The sequence below is a fragment of the Geotrypetes seraphini genome, chromosome 16 (assembly GCF_902459505.1).
Source record: "Geotrypetes seraphini chromosome 16, aGeoSer1.1, whole genome shotgun sequence".
NCBI lineage: Eukaryota > Metazoa > Chordata > Amphibia > Gymnophiona > Dermophiidae > Geotrypetes > Geotrypetes seraphini.
The window spans coordinates 54121105-54139842 of NC_047099.1; the positions used below are offsets into that span (position 1 = coordinate 54121105).

The 18738-nt window shown below is 47.5% G+C and overlaps 2 protein-coding genes across 3 annotated transcripts; one reads left to right on the forward strand and one right to left on the reverse strand.

Moving 5' to 3' along the window:
• Nucleotides 1-1531: 1531 nt before the first annotated feature.
• LOC117350618 (zinc finger BED domain-containing protein DAYSLEEPER-like) lies at nt 1532-11659 on the reverse strand. 2 transcript variants are annotated; one of them, XM_033925019.1, is made up of 4 exons: nt 11606-11659; nt 10648-10840; nt 5200-5577; nt 1532-4769 (listed from the first exon to the last, which is right to left on the reverse strand). In XM_033925019.1, the coding sequence occupies exons 2-4, from the start codon at nt 10807-10809 to the stop codon at nt 3096-3098; spliced, it is 2214 nt and encodes a 737-aa protein (XP_033780910.1). In that variant the 5' UTR covers nt 10810-10840; nt 11606-11659; the 3' UTR covers nt 1532-3095. The 2 variants fall into 2 exon arrangements, with proteins under 2 accessions (XP_033780910.1, XP_033780909.1); XM_033925018.1 differs by having other exon boundaries at nt 10633-10840.
• ZBTB22 (zinc finger and BTB domain containing 22) lies at nt 11617-16155 on the forward strand. The gene is made up of 2 exons (XM_033925021.1): nt 11617-11774; nt 14060-16155. The coding sequence occupies exon 2, from the start codon at nt 14071-14073 to the stop codon at nt 15487-15489; it is 1419 nt and encodes a 472-aa protein (XP_033780912.1). The 5' UTR covers nt 11617-11774; nt 14060-14070; the 3' UTR covers nt 15490-16155.
• The last annotated feature ends 2583 nt before the right edge of the window (nt 16156-18738 follow it).

Genomic DNA, 18738 nt, shown 5'->3' on the forward strand with positions numbered 1-18738 from the left:
GTCCTCTTCAATATGCTCTACTCCAGCGGTGGTCACCCCAGAGGCAATTTGGATGTCCCTGTCCTTCTGCGAGGCTTGGCGCACTGCAGTCTTCGTTGCTGGCTCCAGACCTCTCATCTGGTTCATGGGGTGAGTCTGGATCTACCAGTGGACGGTGCTTCTCATGGATTTCAGTCTCCTCGATTGGGGAGTTCAGTGTCTAGGTCACTCAGCTCAAAGCACCTGGTCCACGGAGGAGGTGTCCTGGTCGATCAATGTGTTGGAGACCAGAGCTGTCTGTCTGGCGCTGTTAGCCTTCCGCTTCCTTTTAATGGGCAAGTCGGTCTGAGTTCTGTGAGACAATGCCACGGCGGTGGCTTATGTCAATCGTCAGGGAGGCACCAAGAGTGCTCAGGTGGCGCAGGAGGCGGCTTGGCTCATGCTCTGAGTGGAGTCACCTCTTCAGGACCTCTCAACCTCTCATATAGCCGGGGTGGAGAATGTTCAGGCAGACTTCCTCAGTCATCACATCTTAGATCCCGGAGAGTGGTGTCTCAGCCCCGTGGCCTTTCAGTGGATAGTGCAGGCTTGGGGGTCAGCCCCTGATGGACCTGATGGCCACGAGTGGCAATGCCAAAGTGCCCACTTCTTCAGTCGTCGCAGGGACAGTCTGGACGAGCATCTGGATGCTCTGGTTCAACCATGGCCAATGGAGGGGCTGTTGTAAGTGTTCCCTCCGTGGCCATTAGTGGGCAGAGTTATTCTCCGCATTGTTCACCATCTGGGTCTCGTGGTTCTGATGGCTCTGGATTGGCCTCGACATCCGTGGTACGTGGATCTGGTGAGGCATCTGGTGGCGGATCCTCTTCCTCTGCTTCTCTTGGACGACCTTCTGATGCAGGGTCCCCTTCCCATGTTCGATCCGACTCCCTTCTGTCTTATGGCTTGGCTCTTGCAAGGAGTCGCCTATGTAAGAAGGGGTATTCAGATAAGGTGATCTCTACTCTCTTGGGGTCCTCGTGGCTTTCTACCTCTCGGGATTATGTGCGGGTTTGGCGTCTCTTTGAGGGGTAGTGCCAGGGGTGGGGAGTAGTCTCTTTTCGCGCTCCCCTGCCTACCCTCCTAGAGATCTTGCAGGATGGCCTGGATAGGGGAATGGCTTGGTCTTCTCTCCGGGTTCAGCTTGGAGCCTTGTCAGCCTTTCGTGGATTCGTGAAAGGTCAGCGTTTGACAGCCATTCCTGATGTGATTTGCTTTTTGCGGGCGGCCAAGTTAATCAGGCTTCCCATGCGGCCCTCTGTTCCATCTTGGGATCTCAATCTGGTTCTGTCTGTTCTGGTGCGCCTGCCTTTTGAACCGTTGGGTGGCTGCTCTTTGACAGACCTTACTCTGAAGGCAGTCTTTTTTGGTGGCCAATACTTCAGCTAGGTGTGTTTCTGAGCTGCAGGCTTTCTCTTGTTAGGGCTCCTTTCTTGGAATTTTCTAGGGAGCGGGTTGTCTTGCAGCCTATTCCTTCCTTTCTGCCAAAAGTAGTTTCTCCTTTTCATGTCAATCTGTAGTCCTCCTGGTGTTGGGTAGTCGGGAGGGCTCTTCTGAGCAAAGTCAGCTGCGCAAGTTGGATGTTGATTGGGCCCTTTGCTCTTATGTGCAGCGGACCCAGGAGATCAGGAAATCAGATTGTCTCTTGGTCCTTCTGAGAGTCCTCGTAGGGGGGGCTGGCGCTTCTACGGCTACTATTGCGCGCTGGATCACGGAAACTATTGCTTCCGCTTATCTTCTGAGGCAGAAGCCTGTCCTGGAATTTCTTAAGGCTCATTCCACTCGGGGTCAGGCGGTTCTTGGGCTGAGTCTTCGCTCGTGTCTCCAGTGGACATTTGTAAGGCTGCGGTTTGGTCTTCCTTGCATTCTTTTCTCAGGCACTACCGGGTAGATGTTCAGGCGTGTCGGGATGCAGTGTTCGGTGAGCGTGTCCCGCCCGTGATGGGGACTGCTTTGGTACATCCCATTCGTACAGATTAACCTCTATTGGTCTGGAGAGTGCTAAAGAAGGAGAAATTAGGCTCTTACCTGCTAATTTACTTTCTTTTAGCTTCTCTAGACCAGTAGAGGTCCTCACCCCGTCTGTTGTTGTGTTGGGGCTGTTGTGCGGGTAGTTTTGTTTTTTACTGCAGGTTCTAGTATTTTTCTAGGGTCGGGGACTATTAAAGAATAGCAGCTATGGCTAGGCTGGCTTAGCTGATGAGCTGTGGGGACATTTTCCTTCTGGTATCTCCTCTGCATTTTTCAACAGCATTTGGGTATGTTAGTTGTTACTCCTGTTCGGAGTATTGTTTATTTCTGTTTCCAGTTCTTAGTTCTGCTTGGCTATTCGGCAGACTGATGAGGAGAAAGGGATATTTTATATACTATTCCAGTTTTGTTTTCTGTCTCCACCTGCTGGTCATGATTGGATATATACCCATTCGTAAAGATTAACCTCTACTGGTCTGGAGAAGCTAAAAGAAAGTAAATTAGCAGGAAAGAACCTAATTTCTCCTTTCACAGGTAGAACATACCTCTGACCCAGAAAATGCTTCATGAAATTATCTTCAAAGTGCTTAAAAGGGAAAATTCATTTTCAAAATCACAATAACAGCGCAATATAAAGATCATGTATGTATTAGTTTCAGTGGTGGCAAGTGTGGGAAATGAGTACAGGTGTAATCTTGGGTGTTATCGAATGAGTCTAGGAGACACTTCACAGACTTGTTATGCCTTCACTGGACACATCCAAGGCCGATGACCAACCGCCGTTCTGGACTGAACTGAATGGGAAGAGACAAGATAGAAGGAAGCTCTCTCCTTAGGGATTTCCAAAGATAGGCCATGTGTTCTTCCCCCAGGCAGCTCCCACACAACCCCAACAGCAGAGCTGGGACTAATTTATAAAATGTATAATTAATTTGAATTAGGATTTTTTTCCTACTGTGAAGAATTTGAATTAGGTACGTTAATAACCGATTATCATTACAATTAGCTAATTGACCTTTCTAAATGTTGTTTCAAAGAACAATGCAAAAGTTGCATTTAAAGATTAGCTATTCAGTTTCAACAGTCTAGCAAATACAGCCTAGTATCTACAATAAGTCTTTGTTGCATTTTGCAATCAGAAAATTTTCCAACAACTCATCAGATAAGTTGAATCGACGAGCACTGGCAACGTACCCAGCAGAACTAAAACATCGTTCCAAAGCAGATGAAGTTGCAGGAACACTGTGATGTTTCAAGTGAAGTCTATAGAGTCGAGGATATCTGTCTTTGTTTGCCAACCAAAATGCCAATGCATCTGTTGTTGATACATCAGCCAAATAGCCATCGATTTCGTTGGCAGTTGAGGAGGACCGTTTAAAATCTCCGTGTGTAGCCATGAAGCCAAACAAGCCATCTTCTGCAAACTCTCCTGGTGCCACATCAGTTAATCGTATTGGCTGACCAGTGAGATAAATACAGTTCATGTGCTCTGTGATTCGAGACTTGGCCATGAGTTCTTCTTCAGGCCCACTTGTCCACTTCAGTTTGAAACGTGGATCAAGAATGGCCGACAAAATAAAGTGGTCGTCAGACTTAACGTAATCAAGCCGATGGGCGAGTGAGTTCATCAGACCTGTTTTAACAGAGTTGCAATATGGTGTTTGCACCTCATCCAGAGCCTTCGACAGTCCGATGACAGTTGGCAACACCATGCCACTTGTTGGAACACTTTCCACTTCAAGCCTATGAGTAGCTGTTGCGATTGGCTCCAGCAATGCATGCAGCTCTTTCAATGTTGCTATGTCTTTGGCAGTAAGTCTGACACTGGAATCAAGCTCATCAGTAATTTGCAACAACAATCCATGGTGAGCTGATTCAATCTTCACTATGGCTTCAACCATTGAAAACATGCTGTTCCAACATGTTGTGTTGGCAGCCGGAATGTGATGCTGTGCTTTATTTTCAATTTTTTCAGTTTCTTTTCCTGATGTGTTTATGCTTGATTCCAGCTTCTTACACTTTCCTAGCAGTTGCTGAATCTTGTCCACTCCTTCCTTCAACCCATCATCAACGACCAGTTGCAGTGTGCAGGCTATGCAAGAATGGCGAATGGGCAAGACAAATGTAATACCTTCCTGCACAAGTTCCCACTCTATGCCAAGTCTTATAAGAACTTCTGAGACGTCTGCTTGGGCATAGCACATAACGCTATTGTCGGTGGAATTGTCGGTAACCAGGGCAGACAAGGTGTGAGTTATTCGAAATTCCTTAGCCACAGAACTAAACATATTGGCAATCTGCTCCCCAGTATGACTTCCGAGAAACTGTCTACATGCAAGTAGTCTGGTTCTTAAACTGCCAGACTGGATGTATGACACAATCATACCAAAATATTCATGCATCCTTTGAGTCGACCATATGTCGGCTTGTCCTGAGCAGTAGATCACAGAGTTCAGTTCCGACTTCAGCGCAGTCACGACATGTTCACACTTTGCTAGCACTGCAGATTGCATTTCCTTCCTACCTGGTGGATGATAAGAAGGAGTCAAAGTAGACAGTAACTCAGTGAATCCTTCATCTTCAATTTCTGATATCGGGCGCAGTGATGCTATAAGATATTTTGCTATAGAACCCGTTATCTTTTCATGTTGCGTTGTCATCTCATCTTTGGCTGCAGGAAAGGTTGTGATAGAGACGGGTAAAGAGTTTGTATCTGAAAGTTTTCTTTTACGGGACGCCTTTGTGTCTTCAAAAGTCTTGAAGGCAACTGGTGAACAAACCTAAAAAAAAAAAAAAAGATAAAATCAAAATGATAAATTAAAATGAAATTTTTTTTCTCCAGATCCTGGATTATGTCATGTGCTGAAACAATGTGTTTTGTTAAGAGCATACATAAAATTAGCTGTGTATCCATTCCAACACAAAAATAATTTGATTTTGCACTGTCATGTTACAAACCACAGCCATCTTTTACTAAGCTGTTTCTACCGGGGCACTAAATGCTTCGACGCTCATAGGAATTCTGTGAGCATTGTAGCATTTAGCGCTTGGGGGTATACCCCTCCCCTTTTACAAAGCCGCACTAGCACCTGCGGTAATCGCTCCAACATCCATAGGGAATTAATGAACGTCAGAATGATTGCCATGTGACTTTGTAAAAGCTCGTCATTTTTTAAACAAATCGAAACTTTAAAAAAAAAAACCCCTCACCTTTATGTGACTGATAAAGTTAGAAGTAACACGTGTTGGCTTCCAGTTGCCTGTTATCACTTTGTGACATTCCTTGCAGGATGCTTTTAACTTAACATCTTGTTCCGATTTGCTAACAAATTCTGAGTCTCTGTAAAACTCTGTAACTACAGCTGGCAATTCGATGACTCCTTCCGTTTCAGTTTCTTGTACTGGATGCATTGATGCTATAAGATAATTTGCTATACCACCGGTTATCTTTCCATGTTGCGTTGTCACCTCATCTTTGACTGTAGGAAACGTTTTGATAGAGACAGGTGATGAGTTTATATCTAAAAGTCTTCTTTTACGGGATGCCTTTATGTCTTCAAAAGACTTGAATGCAATTGGTGAACAAACCTAAAAGATAAAATCGAACTGCTAAATTATCTAAAACCAAAGTCTAGAGAAAACAGCTTTAGATTTAAACTATGTCATGAGCAAGAATGTATTTGGTTTAAAATACAGTAGACTCTCAGTTAACCGGCACTCAACCAACCAGAAAAAAAATTGTCTCCCGCACTCCTCAGACAACATCCAAAGTCGTGCTCCTGCCCTAATACCCCCTCCCTCCAGTCCCAGAGGCATCAGCAGTAGAGGAAAGGCCGTGCTAGGGCTGGCCAGAAATTGCCTGGTTACTGGTGCTTCCTCTGCTTGCTGGCTGCCGCTACTGCTTCAGGTGAGTGAGTGAGGGGGGGGGAGTTGTCAGGACTGGCTCTGCTATTTTGGGAACAGAGGGAGGGAGGGAGGGGGTTGACAGGACCGGCTCTGCTGCTTCAGGAATGAAGGGGGTGGTGGTCAGGAAAGCAAAGATGCAAATGGAAGAAAAAATAACTGACACGGTAAAATGGGGATATAGTAGTGATAGGAAGAAGTGCAAAAAGTGGCATTGTGAGACACAAAGCTGAAGGGGAGGAATATGTAAAAGTTGATAAAGAAAAGGCCAAATTGCTTAAATATTTCTCTTCTGTGTTCAGGGCTGAAGCTCTGGGAACAGAACCACAGAAGACAAATGTGAATAGGGATGGAGGAATAATAGACCCTGATCGATTTCCAGAGGGTTGTGTTCCTGAGGAGCTAGCTAAAATAAAGGTAGACAAAGCAATGGGGCTGGCTGGAGCTCGCTCTGAGGAAAGGGATGTTACCAATGCTGTGCCTCAAGGTTCTGTTCTTGGGCCTGTTCTTTTTAACATTTTTATAAATGATATTGCTGAAGGGTTAATGTGGTTTAATGTGGAAAAATGCAAGGTTATGCATATAGGGAAAAAGAACCCGTTGTTCAACTACAAATTGGGGGGGGGGCATTGTTGGGAGAAAGCAATCTTGAGAGAGACTTGGGTGTGCTGGTGGATGCATCACTGAAGTCATCTGCACAGTGCGCAGTGGCCTCAAAAAAAGCCAACAGAATGCTGGGCATCATAAAGAGGGGCATAACTACCAGGACGCGGGAAGTCATCATGCCACTGTATCGAGTGATGGTGCGTCCGCATCTGGAATGCTGCGTTCAATATTGGTCGCCGTACCTCAAGAAAGACATGGAGGTACTTGAGAGAGTCCAAAGGAGAGCAACGAAACTGGTAAGAGGGCTGGAACACTACCCATATGCTGAGAGGTTGGATAGGCTGGGGCTCTTCTCTCTGGAAAAAAGGAGGCTCAGGGGTGATATGATAGAGACCTTCAAGATCATGAGGGGCATAGAGAGGGTGGATAGGGACAGATTCTTCAGGCTGAAGGGGACAACAGGTACGAGGGGGCATTCGGAGAAACTGAAGGGAGATAGGTTCAAAACGAATGCAAGGAAGTTTTTTTTCACCCAGAGGGTCGTGGACACTTGGAATGCGCTACCGGAGGAAGTGATCAGGCAGAGTACGGTACAGGGATTCAAACAGAGACTGGATGGATTCCTGAGGGATAAAGGGATTGTGGGATACTGAGAAAGCTAACCAGAAAATAAATGTAGAAACCCAACCAGGTCGTGCAGGTGCAAGACCGGAGGGCTAGGACTTTGATAGGAAGATAGGACTCAATTAGGAAACCAAGGAGGCATGGGGGCCCCTTCTGGTGATTTAGACAGGTCGTGACCTGTTTGGGCCGCCGCGGGAGCGGACTGCTGGGCAGGATGGACCTATGGTCTGACCCAGCGGAGGCACTGCTTATGTTCTTATGGTTGTTGGGTAAGATTGCCTCTTTGCGTATGATACCACAATAGAGTAGACGTACCAGATGGTGTGAATAACATGAAGATCTGGCAAAGCTTGAAGAATGGTCTGAAATGTGGCAGCTAAAATTTAATACTAAGAAATGTAAGGTCATGCATTTGGGCTGCAAAAACCCGAGGAAACAGTACAGTTTAGGAGGTGAAGAACTTATGTGCATGATGAATCAGTGGGACGTGGGTGTGATTGTATGTGATGATCAGGTTGAAAAGGTGACAGCGAACGCTAGAAGGATGCTAGATTGCAGAGGGAGAGGTATGGCCAGTAGGAAAAAGGAGGTATTGATGCCTCTGGTGAGACCTCATTTAGAATATTGTGTCCAATTCTGGTATTGTGTCCAATACCTTCAAAAAGATATAAAAAAGATGGAGTTGGTCCTGAGGAAGGCTACTAAAATGGTGTGTGGTCTTCATCATAAGGTGTATGGGGACAGACTTAAAGATCTCAATCTGTATACTTTGGAGGAAAGGCGGGAGAGGGGAGATATGATGGAGACATTTAAATATCTATGTAATATAAATGTGCATGAGTCGAGTTTCTTTCATTTGAAATGAATCTCTGCAATGAGAGGGCATAGGATGAAGTTAAGAGGTGATAGGCGCCGGAGTAATACGAGGATTTCCAAAGATCGGAGAACTAAAGGCAAAAGAGAACCGGCATGGCTTACCATACAGGTGAAGGAAGCCATAAAGGTAAAGAAGGACTCTTTCAAAAAATGGAAATGCACGAAGACAACCGAAGCCTGGAACAAACATAAAGATGAACAGAAGAAATGTCACAAGGCGGTGAGGGAAGCAAAACAGGACTATGAGGAAAAAATAGCCCGGGAGGCCAAAAACTTCAAGCCCTTCTTTAGATACGTGAAAGGGAAAAAAACCTGCAAAAGAGGCAGTGGGACCCCTGGACGACAAGGGAAGAAAAGGGTACATCAAGGAAGATAAACAAATCGCAGACAAACTAAATTCCTTCTTTGCGTCCGTTTTTACGAAGGAGGACACCTCAACAATACCTGAAGCGGAGAAAGTGTTTGCAGGAGAAATAGAAGACAGCCTCACCACAGTTGAAGTGGACTTAGCCCAGATATACTATCAGATCGACAAACTTAAAAGTGACAAATCACCTGGACCGGATGAAATTCACCCGAGAGTCTTGAAGGAATTGAAGATTGAAATTGGAGAGTTATTGCAAAAACTTGCAAACCTGTCAATCAGAACTGGTCAGATACCAGACGACTGGAGGAAAGCGAACGTCACGCCAATTTTCAAAAAAGGATCGAGAGGAGAACCGGGCAACTATAGACCTGTGAGTCTTACGTCTGTCCCCGGCAAGATGATTGAATCACTGATCAAGGACAGCATAGTTCAGCACTTGGACACACACGACTTGATGAAACCCAGTCAACATGGATTCAGGAAAGGGAAATCGTGTCTGACGAATTTACTCCAATTCTTTGAGACCGTGAATGAGCAAATTGATAGTGGAAAGCCGGTGGACATAATATACTTGGACTTCCAGAAAGCATTTGACAAAGTTCCACACGAAAGACTTCTCAGGAAGCTACAAAGCCATGGCATAGAGGGAGATATACAAAGATGGATAGGCAAATGGCTGGAAAACCGAAAGCAGAGAGTGGGCATAAATGGGAAGTTCTCCGACTGGGAGAGAGTGACTAGTGGTGTGCCCCAGGGCTCGGTACTTGGGCCGATCCTTTTTAATATTTATATCAATGACCTGGAAAACGGAACATCCAGTGAGATCATCAAGTTTGCAGACGACACAAAACTCTGCCGGGCAATTAGATCGCAGGAGGACAGTGAGGAACTCCAGAGCGATTTGTGTCGGTTAGAAAAATGGGCGGAGAAATGGCAGATGAAGTTCAACGTGGAGAAATGCAAGGTAATGCATTTAGGCAGTAAAAATAAGGAATACGAGTACAGAATGTCAGGTGCAACTCTGGGGAAAAGTGAACAAGAAAGAGATCTGGGTGTACTGATAGATAGGACCCTGAAGCCGTCGGCACAATGCGTGGCAGCGGCAAATAAGGCAAATAGAATGTTGGGCATGATAAAGAAAGGAATCTCGAGTAGATCGGAGAAAGTTATAATGCCGCTTTATAGGGCAATGGTCAGACCCCACTTGGAATACTGCGTCCAACATTGGTCTCCCTACCTAAAGAAGGATATAAAACTGCTGGAGAGGGTGCAGAGACGAGCAACTAAACTAGTGAAGGGTATGGAGAAACTGGAATATGAGGATCGACTTAAAACACTGGGATTGTTCTCCCTTGAGAAAAGGAGACTGCGTGGGGATATGATCGAGACCTTCAAAATACTGAAAGGAATTGACAAAATAGAGCAGAGAAGATTATTTACAATGTCCAATTTGACACGGACAAGAGGACATGAAATGAAGCTAAGGGGGGGCAAGTTCAGGACTAATGTCAGGAAGTTCTGCTTCACACAGAGAGTGGTTGACATCTGGAATACTCTCCCAGGGGAGATTATTGCGGAATCGACAGTCCTAGGTTTCAAAAGCAAACTAGATGCATATCTCCTTGAGATAGGCATATAAAGATATGGTTGGCTATAAAATAAGCCAGGTGAATACCTAGCAGGGCCTCCGCGTGTGCGGATCGCCGGACTTGATGGACCGAAGGTCTGATCCGGAGATGGCGCTTCTTATGTTCTTATGTTCTTAATGCGTGGAACCGTGTCCCGGAAGAGTTGGTGGAAACAGACTGTGTCTGAATTCAAGAGGGCCTGGGCTAGGCACGTAGGATTTCTCGGAGAAAGAGATAATGGTTACTGTGGATGGGTCATTTGGCCTTTATCTGCCATCATGTTTCTAATTTGTTAAGATCAGGTCTGCTGCTTTGGGAATAGAGGGAGGGACTGTCAGGACCGTCTCTGCTGGTTTGGGGAAGAGATGCTGGATCTACACGTCGGGGTGAGAGGATGACAGAGTGCAGTGGGAAGGGAAACAAAACTATTTTTTACAGTTATTCAAGCAATCAGAAACTAGTTATCCGGCATCCACTGGGTACCAGATACCTGAGAAGCTACTGTACTTGTTAATTTGCAACATTCATAAAATTAGCTGCACACCTCATTCCAGCACAGACCTAAAATTGATTTTTCATGATCATCTTCTAAACTACAATTTTTTTTAAAAAGAAATTTAAAAAAACCCAGACACTCACCTTCACATGACTTACAAAGTTGGAAGTAACGCGTTTTGGCTTCCAGCAGCCTGTTATCACTTTGTGACATTCCTTGCAGGATGCCTTGAGCTTAATATCTTGCTCCGATTTACTAACGAATTCCGAGTCTTTGTAAAACTCTGCAACTATAGCCGGCAGCTCATAGAAATCAGCCATTTCTTCCCAAAAGCTTCAGGTTCAGCTCAGCCTAAACAGAGTGGAAAGAACTGCTTAAAAGGAGACAACCAGGTGAGCCCCACCAAGCCATTAGTCATCAGCAGCCACAGTGGCTCCAAAGCTAATGAACTAGCCATGAATATGCATTAGGCAAATTTGCATACAATGCCATGAATATGCAGCAGACTGATTTGCATACAACTCCATGCATAGGCAGGAGGCAGATTTGCATATAACGCCATGCATATGCAAATTTGCATACAATGCCATGAATATGCAGCAGACTGATTTGCATACAACTCCATGCATATGCAGCAGGCAGATTTGCATACAACTCCATGCATAGGCAGGAGGCAGATTTGCATATAACTCCATGCATATGCAAATTTGCATACAATTCCATGAATATGCAGCAGGCAGATTGTGACAACCCTGCAAATGTGCCTCCTGCATGTTCCTTAGGGACCGGCCCAGGTGACCCATTCCAGAAGGGAGGCTCGTCGGCCAGTCCTGGTTTTGAAACTTGCCCATTGTGTTCCTTGACATCGGTGCAGCAGGACCCACAATGCACCGGGCTGAGAGGTTGGCAGAAATCCAGGACTGGCGCCAAGGCCTCCCTTCGGGATCGGGGCCGGCCGCTGGCCCGAGTGCGGCGAGTGACAAAGCAGGCAGTCGGCCACATGGGCTCAAGTGAAGCATCTCCCCCTCCCCCGGTCCTCCGATCTCTCTTTCCTGCCACCGGATCCCTCCCCCCCTCCCTCTCTCCTTCCCAACACCCCACCCCCACCCTTGTTACCTCCGTCCGGCGCTCGCAGCGAGATCCCCCCCCCAAAACTCCTCCCGAATTCTTCTTCCGCCTTCCGGTGACGCCACTTCCTGTTTCCGGCGGAGCGGGGCAGAGGCGAGGCTCCGCTCCAGCGCGATCGCCGCCACTGCCAGCGCCAGGGGGACAGAGCGGCGCCCAGGTAACGCGGCCGGGGGAGGGCTGAGAAGGACCGGAGCTCGGGGGAGGAGGGGCTACAGCTCCCAGTACAACCATAAGAGCTGCCGTACTGGGACAGACCGAGGGTCCATCGAGCCCAGCATCCCATCTCCGGGTCCCAAGAACCCGGCAGAAACCCCAGGAATAGCAACATTCCACCGCGGAATCCCCAAACAGCTGAGCTTGTGATGTCATAATGCCTCAGCAGTGAGGTCACAATGGCTGCACTGGCCTAGACTTGGCTCACATAAGAGCTGCCGTACTGGGACAGACCGAGGGTCCATCGAGCCCAGCATCCCATCTCCGGGTCCCAAGAACCCGGCAGAAACCCCAGGAATAGCAGTATTCCACCGCGGAATCCCCAAACAGCTGAGCTTGTGATGTCATAATGCCTCAGCAGTGAGGTCACAATGGCTGCACTGGCCTAGACTTGGCTCACATAAGAGCTGCCGTACTGGGACAGACCGAGGGTCCATCGAGCCCAGCATCCCATCTCCGGGTCCCAAGAACCCGGCAGAAACCCCAGGAATAGCAGCATTCCACCGCGGAATCCCCAAACAGCTGAGCTTGTGATGTCATAATGCCTCAGCAGTGAGGTCACAATGGCTTCACTGGCCTAGACTTGACTCACACTGGGACAGCCGAAGGTCCGTCAAGCTCAGTGTCCTGGTTCCAACAGTGGCCAACCCAGGACCCAAGTAGTAAAACAGATTTTATGCTGCTTATCCTAGGAATAAGCAGTGGATTCCCCCCAAGTCCATCTTAATAATTCCTGTGGACTTTTCTTTTAGGAAATTAACCAAACCTTTTTTAAACCCTGCTAAGCTAACTGATTTCACATACTCTCTGGCAACGAATTACAGAGTTTAATTACACGTGTGAAGAAATATTTTAAATCTACTGTTTAGTAGCTTCATCGTGTGCACCCTAGTCCTAGTATTTTTGGAAACGGTAAACAAGCGATTCACATCTACCCTTTCCACTCTACTCCACTCAGTATTTTATAGACCTCCGAGTCCTAGAGGTTTTTTTTTTTGCGGTTTGTCAAATTTAATAAAGTCCATCTCAGGAACATCACTTCTCCACAGTGGGTTTTTGTTTTTATAGACCTCTATCATATCACCCCTGAGATCATGCTCCTTTTTTGCCATTTCTAAGACATAAACCTTAGAAGTTGGCCCGGCCCTGAAGTCATATTCCAACTACTGGAGTTGCCATCGAAGCCTACTCCAGCCTATCTCAGTCTGTCTCGTCATATAAGGGACACAACCTGTAGCAGTCCAGCTGACCGTGTCCTCGCATTCCAAATGTTGGATTTGCCATCGAAGCCCTCTCTGACCCAGCCTAAATTTGCCATACACAGGACACAGATCGTGGAAGTCTGCCTTGCATTGGCCTTAGTTCCCCAAAGCCAGAGTTACCGTCGGATCACCCCTTGATTTGACACAACACACATGCCGTCATTTAAAGACTTGACATATTAACGGGCTACTGCTGGAGACGGTGGAAGCTTCTTCCTTTGTTCGCAGTCACACTGTTGGCTATAGCGCAAGGCACTTCATCAGTGCCAAGATGGTCTCCCCTCCGCACACCAGTGCTGTAAGGTTCCCGCACCAAATTTCAACGCGTCACTCCTCGATTTTCTGCTATCTGCAAGTTTTTATTTTGAAGCTGGAGTTAGTACATTTTTACTGGCTCTGACCACCCAAAATTGCTTCCGATTCCAGTTCCATAGCCCTGCTGCTAACTTCAGCCCTGTACTGTCCAATGTCTTTTCTACACTCTGTATCCTTCCTCCCCCCAAATATTTCCCCATCTCATGAACTACACGTCGTACATCTGAAAAAGTGGACTCTGGTCCTTGAAAGCTGATGCCTCGGAAATATTAGTTGGCCTATAAGAAGTCACCTGCCTCTGTCACGTCTTGAAAGGACCTGCGGCTCTTGACCTTCCCTGCAACGACTGGGGGATTCTTCACAAGGGAGTCTTGGGAGAGAAACCTCCGAAGGAATACAACTCCCAGCCTGCCCCAGTGGAAAAGAGATGGGATGGGGCCCGGAACATAGACACCTAGGGATGGGATGGCATGGGGGAAGAGGATGCAGACAGAAGAGGGAAATTGGTGATAAGGAGGTCATTGGGGGAGGGGGAGGCACAGAGGTCCTGGAGGTGAAACCGATCGGGAGGGATGAAGTATTATGTAAATGCAGAAGTCTGGAGACACATTAAGAGCCCTTTTCTTATTAATTCCTCTCTTTCCTTTTCTAGAGGCTCATGCAATGGATTCCTACAGCGCCATCGTGCACGTGGACTTCCCCGAGATGACCAGCGCCTTACTGGAAAACCTGAACCAGCAGCGCATCGAAGGCAAGCTTTGCGACATCTCCATCCACGTGCAGGGTCAGGTCTTCAAGGCCCACCGGGCCGTGCTGGCCGCCTCGTCGCCGTATTTTCATGACCAGGTCCTCCTCAAGAACATGAATTCCATTGTGTTGCCCAACGTCATGGACCCGGTGGCCTTTGAGACTGTGCTGAGCTCGGCCTACACCGGGAAGCTGAGCATGGTGACGGATGAGATAGTGAACTACCTGACGGTGGGCAGCGTTTTGCAAATGTGGCACATCGTGGACAAGTGTTCGGAGCTGCTGAAGGAGGGCCGGGCCGCCTCGAGGGCTCACTCTAGCCGTGCCAGCGAGAACCAGTCTCCCAGCAGTAGCAATTATTTCAGCCCCCGGGAGGCCCGGGACTTCGGAGCCCTGGAGCATGGCAAATATCCCAGGACGGAGCGAGAGGGCTCGGAAGCTAACGATGATGACATTCTCTTCCAGTCACGGACCCTGGCGGAGAAAAGTAGCAGGCGTTACAGCGACTCATTCCAGACCAGCAAGTTTATCCTGGAAACGGATGACGATGTGAGTGACGGGGAGTGCAGCTTCCGGCGGCCCGCTTACGTGCAACCCAGTATCGTGCCCCAGAAGCAGTGGGTCTACGTGAAGAAGGAGAAATCGCAGGAGGACCTGGTGCTGACCTGCGAGGAGGACGAGGACCCCGTGGATGCCGCCCCTCCGGCGGCCCCACCGCCGCAGGACGCCGCTGGTCCGGCCGAAGGAATCGAGCACCCTCTTAGCATCAGCAACATCCGCACGCTGACCGCCAGTGAAACACCGGAGAGCAAGACCCCTGTCCACGGTGATCAGCGGCTGGAGGAACAGGTCAACTTCTGCGAGTCCTCGGAGGACTTCTCCTACAAGGTGGGCGAGGAGAGCCCCGGCCACTTCTCGCAGCGGCCGCTCATGCCCATGGACATGCAGGGTAACCAGATTCTGGTGTATCCGCCCCAGGCCCCCGTGGAGCACGGGGCAGTTCAGCTCAATAGCAGCGGCGGCGGGGGGGCTGTGGGCGACAGTAACAAAATCTTCATGTGCCACTGCGGCAAGGCCTTTTCCCACAAGAGCATGCGGGACCGGCACGTAAACATGCACCTGAACCTGCGGCCTTTTGACTGCCCCGTCTGCAACAAGAAATTCAAGATGAAGCATCACTTGACGGAGCACATGAAGACCCACACCGGCCTGAAGCCCTACGAGTGCGACGTTTGCAGCAAGAAATTCATGTGGCGGGACAGCTTTATGAGACACAAGGGCCATTGTCAACGCAGGCATCACATGACCATGGTCAAGAAGGAAGACAGCACCTGAGCCCCGCCCCCCTCTGTCATGTGATTGGGTAGAGCCCTGCCCTCTCTGTTGTCATGTGATCAGGTGGAGTCCCACACACCCTGGTTTTTTTTTCCTGAAGCTGCCAGTTGACAACGTGTGTATGTGTGTATATATATATATATATAAATATATATATATTGTATAGGTGTATAATTTCACTGCCAAGCCCCCACCCCTCATCCAGCCACAAAGTGGGAGTGGGGGGTGGGTTTGGCATTTGCACATTTTCTTATTGGTACGACACTGAGCTTGGCGAGTGGTGTGCGAGCCTCTCTGACTGCTGGTACCGCTGGGTCTTTGAACCATCACTACAACTGATCCTGACTACCACTGGCGGGTACATCTCAGACTTTCCACGAGGGACCAGTAGGGCCAAGAGATGAAAAGACTGAAAGAGACGGGACTCGCAGGAAGTCGCCACCTCCATGTCGGAGACTCCAGGCGGCGCGGCTGGGCAAGCGGAAGCGACTCTGCACTGAGGACTTAAAATGCGTGATGTAGCTGTCCATAGGGGAGTGAGCTGGTTCATGGCCACCCCCCACCCCCTTTTATTCCTGGAAATGCATTTGAGGGGATTTGATAGGACAGAGTGTCTCCTTTAAAAAAAAAATCTATTGTCTGGTATTTAAACAGTTCTTTGGCTTATCCAGAGTCTGCCTCCTATATTTTCTCTGTTACCTGTGAATGACTAGCTGTGTCTGTCGTCTGCGAATCTCTGACTGATTTCTAAAGCTTCAGAAGGGAGAGAAGGTGTGTTAGAAGAGGAGACGAGGTGGGAATTGTATTCTAAATGCAGATCTGGAAATTCACACTCCTGCAGAGAGAGGAGCGAGGCCAGCTTTACCCGGAATTTCTCATAGTTTGCTTCTTTCCTTATAGGGGGGTTCAGGTGCCGCTCCTACGAGCTTAAATCAGGAGTGGGGCAACCACGACCCTTGAGGGCCTCAGCTGAGTTGTGTTTTCAAGATTTCCCCAGTGGATATACATGAGACTGGTTTGCACGTAGTGTTTCCACTGTGTGCAAAGAGGTTTTATGCGTCTTTGGTGTGGAAATCTTGAAAACCAGACTGGATTGGGGCCCTTTATTTGGCATGTGTCTTCTATGGCTCTTATGGGAGATCTGCATCTCCAAATGCCTGTTGCTCTCGTTCAATATCAAGTTACGTAAAGGGTTAAATGTTTTTTCTGTTTCTGTATTTGGCTGGATTGCCCCCACCACCTCTCTATTTTGACTTGGGTTCTCAACACAGTCCTTGGGGCACACCCAGGCAGTCAGCTTCAGCTTACCTGCAATAAATGAGAGAGTAAATTTATATACCGTATATACTTGTATATAAGATGAGATTTTTGGGCCAAGAAATGGCCCCAAAAATGGGGGTCTCGTCCTATATTCGAGTCATCACCCAGTGACCACCCGACACCCTCCCGGACTTGCTGCAGGCCGACCACTAGACAACCAGAGGGGGAAAAGGGTACAGGGAAGGAAGGTGGGACAGGGTGCAGAGCCTGGCAGGGAGTGAGGAAAGGGGGCTGGGTGCAGAACTTGGCAGGGGAGGGCATGACGGAGGGGACATTGGGTGCAGATCCTGGCAGGGCATGGCACTTGAATATTAAGCCCCCATCTTATATTTCGAGTCAACCATTTTTCCTCCTTTTGGGGGGGGGGGAGTGGGGGTCTCGACTTATATTCGGATCGACATATATTCGAGTATATGCGGTATAATGGAGGCAGTATATGCAAATTTCTTAGGCATATTTATTTTGGTTATCTTGAAAGCCTGACGGGCTGGTTGTGTCCCAAAGACTACTCTTGATAAAAAGTCAAGTGACATTGTCTGCTTCTCATTGTACCGCACCCCCCCCCCCCTCACCTTTCTCATCTAAGGTTGTTAACACATACGGACATCCGACCAGCGAGTCGGCATTTTTTTCTGCTCTCTTGTTCATGTGTTTCTGGGGTTCTCAAAACAGAAAAAAAACTGCAAATATGATGTACAAGGTGTAAAAATGAAACTTTTTTTTTTTTTCAGAAAACAAATTCCCTTTTCTAGCCTCTGTTCAAAGGCTCTCCTTACTATATTGTGGCTAGATGTCAAACATTATCTTGCATATTAAGAATAAATCAATCAGACTCAAGAATGCCATATAGGTTTAGAATCAGAAAATAATATTAAAGATTGAACTAGGCCAATTACTGGGCAGACTTGTACGGTCTGTGTCTGTGCATGGCCGTTTGGAGGAGGATGGGCAGGGGAGGGCTTCAATGGCTGGGAGGGTGTAGATGGGCTGGAGTAAGTCTTAACAGAGATTTCGGCAGTTGGAACCCAAGCATAGTACCGGGTAAAGCTTTGGATTCTTGCCCAGAAATAGCTAAGAAGAAAAATTTAAAAAAAAAAATAAATTTTTTTTAATGGAATCAGGTTGGGCAGACTGGATGGACCATTTGGGTCTTTATCTGCCGTCATCTACTATGTTACTATGTTACTAAGGACAGAGTACCTCTGAAAATTTGCACTGAAACTACACAGAACACAATTATAACCAAAAATATATACTAGTATCTGAAGAATCAGACTTCAAGTATTTATACTGCATAACAGAATGCAAACCCAATTTATAATAATAATAATTTTATTCTTATATACCGCCATACCCAGCGAGTTCTAGGCGGTTTACATCAGTTAGATTAGGATCTGCGTTGACAGCAGATTTACAGCAATTTATCAGCTATAGAACAAATTTAACCGAACTTGATAGAGGAGGGAGGGAGATTGGGGGAGGTCGGGAAAAGAGGAGCTATCGTGGAGGAGGGTAAGAGCAGGGGGCGAACTAGGGGGTCGAAGAGTAATGAAAAATGGGGGTTCCTTAGGGGTCATGTTCACTAAAAAGGTCAGTTTTAAGTGATTTTCTGAAGCCGAGGTAAGTGGGGGCCTCGAGTATCATTTGGGCAAGCCATGAGTTCAGCTTGGCTGCTTGGAAGGCGAAGGTTTTGTCTAGGAATCTTTTGAGGTGACAAAGTTTTAGCGAGGGGAAGGCGAGCAGCTGAATTCTACGGGATTCCTTGTTTGAGTAGCACCGGTTAAAATGAGGATTAATGTGACTTGGAGAAGAACCATTTACCGATTTGTAGCAAAAGCATGCGAATTTAAAAATAACTCTAGATTCGAAAGGCAGCCAGTGAAGTTGGTGGTAAAAGGGGGAGACGTGTTCCCATTTCTTTAGGCCGAA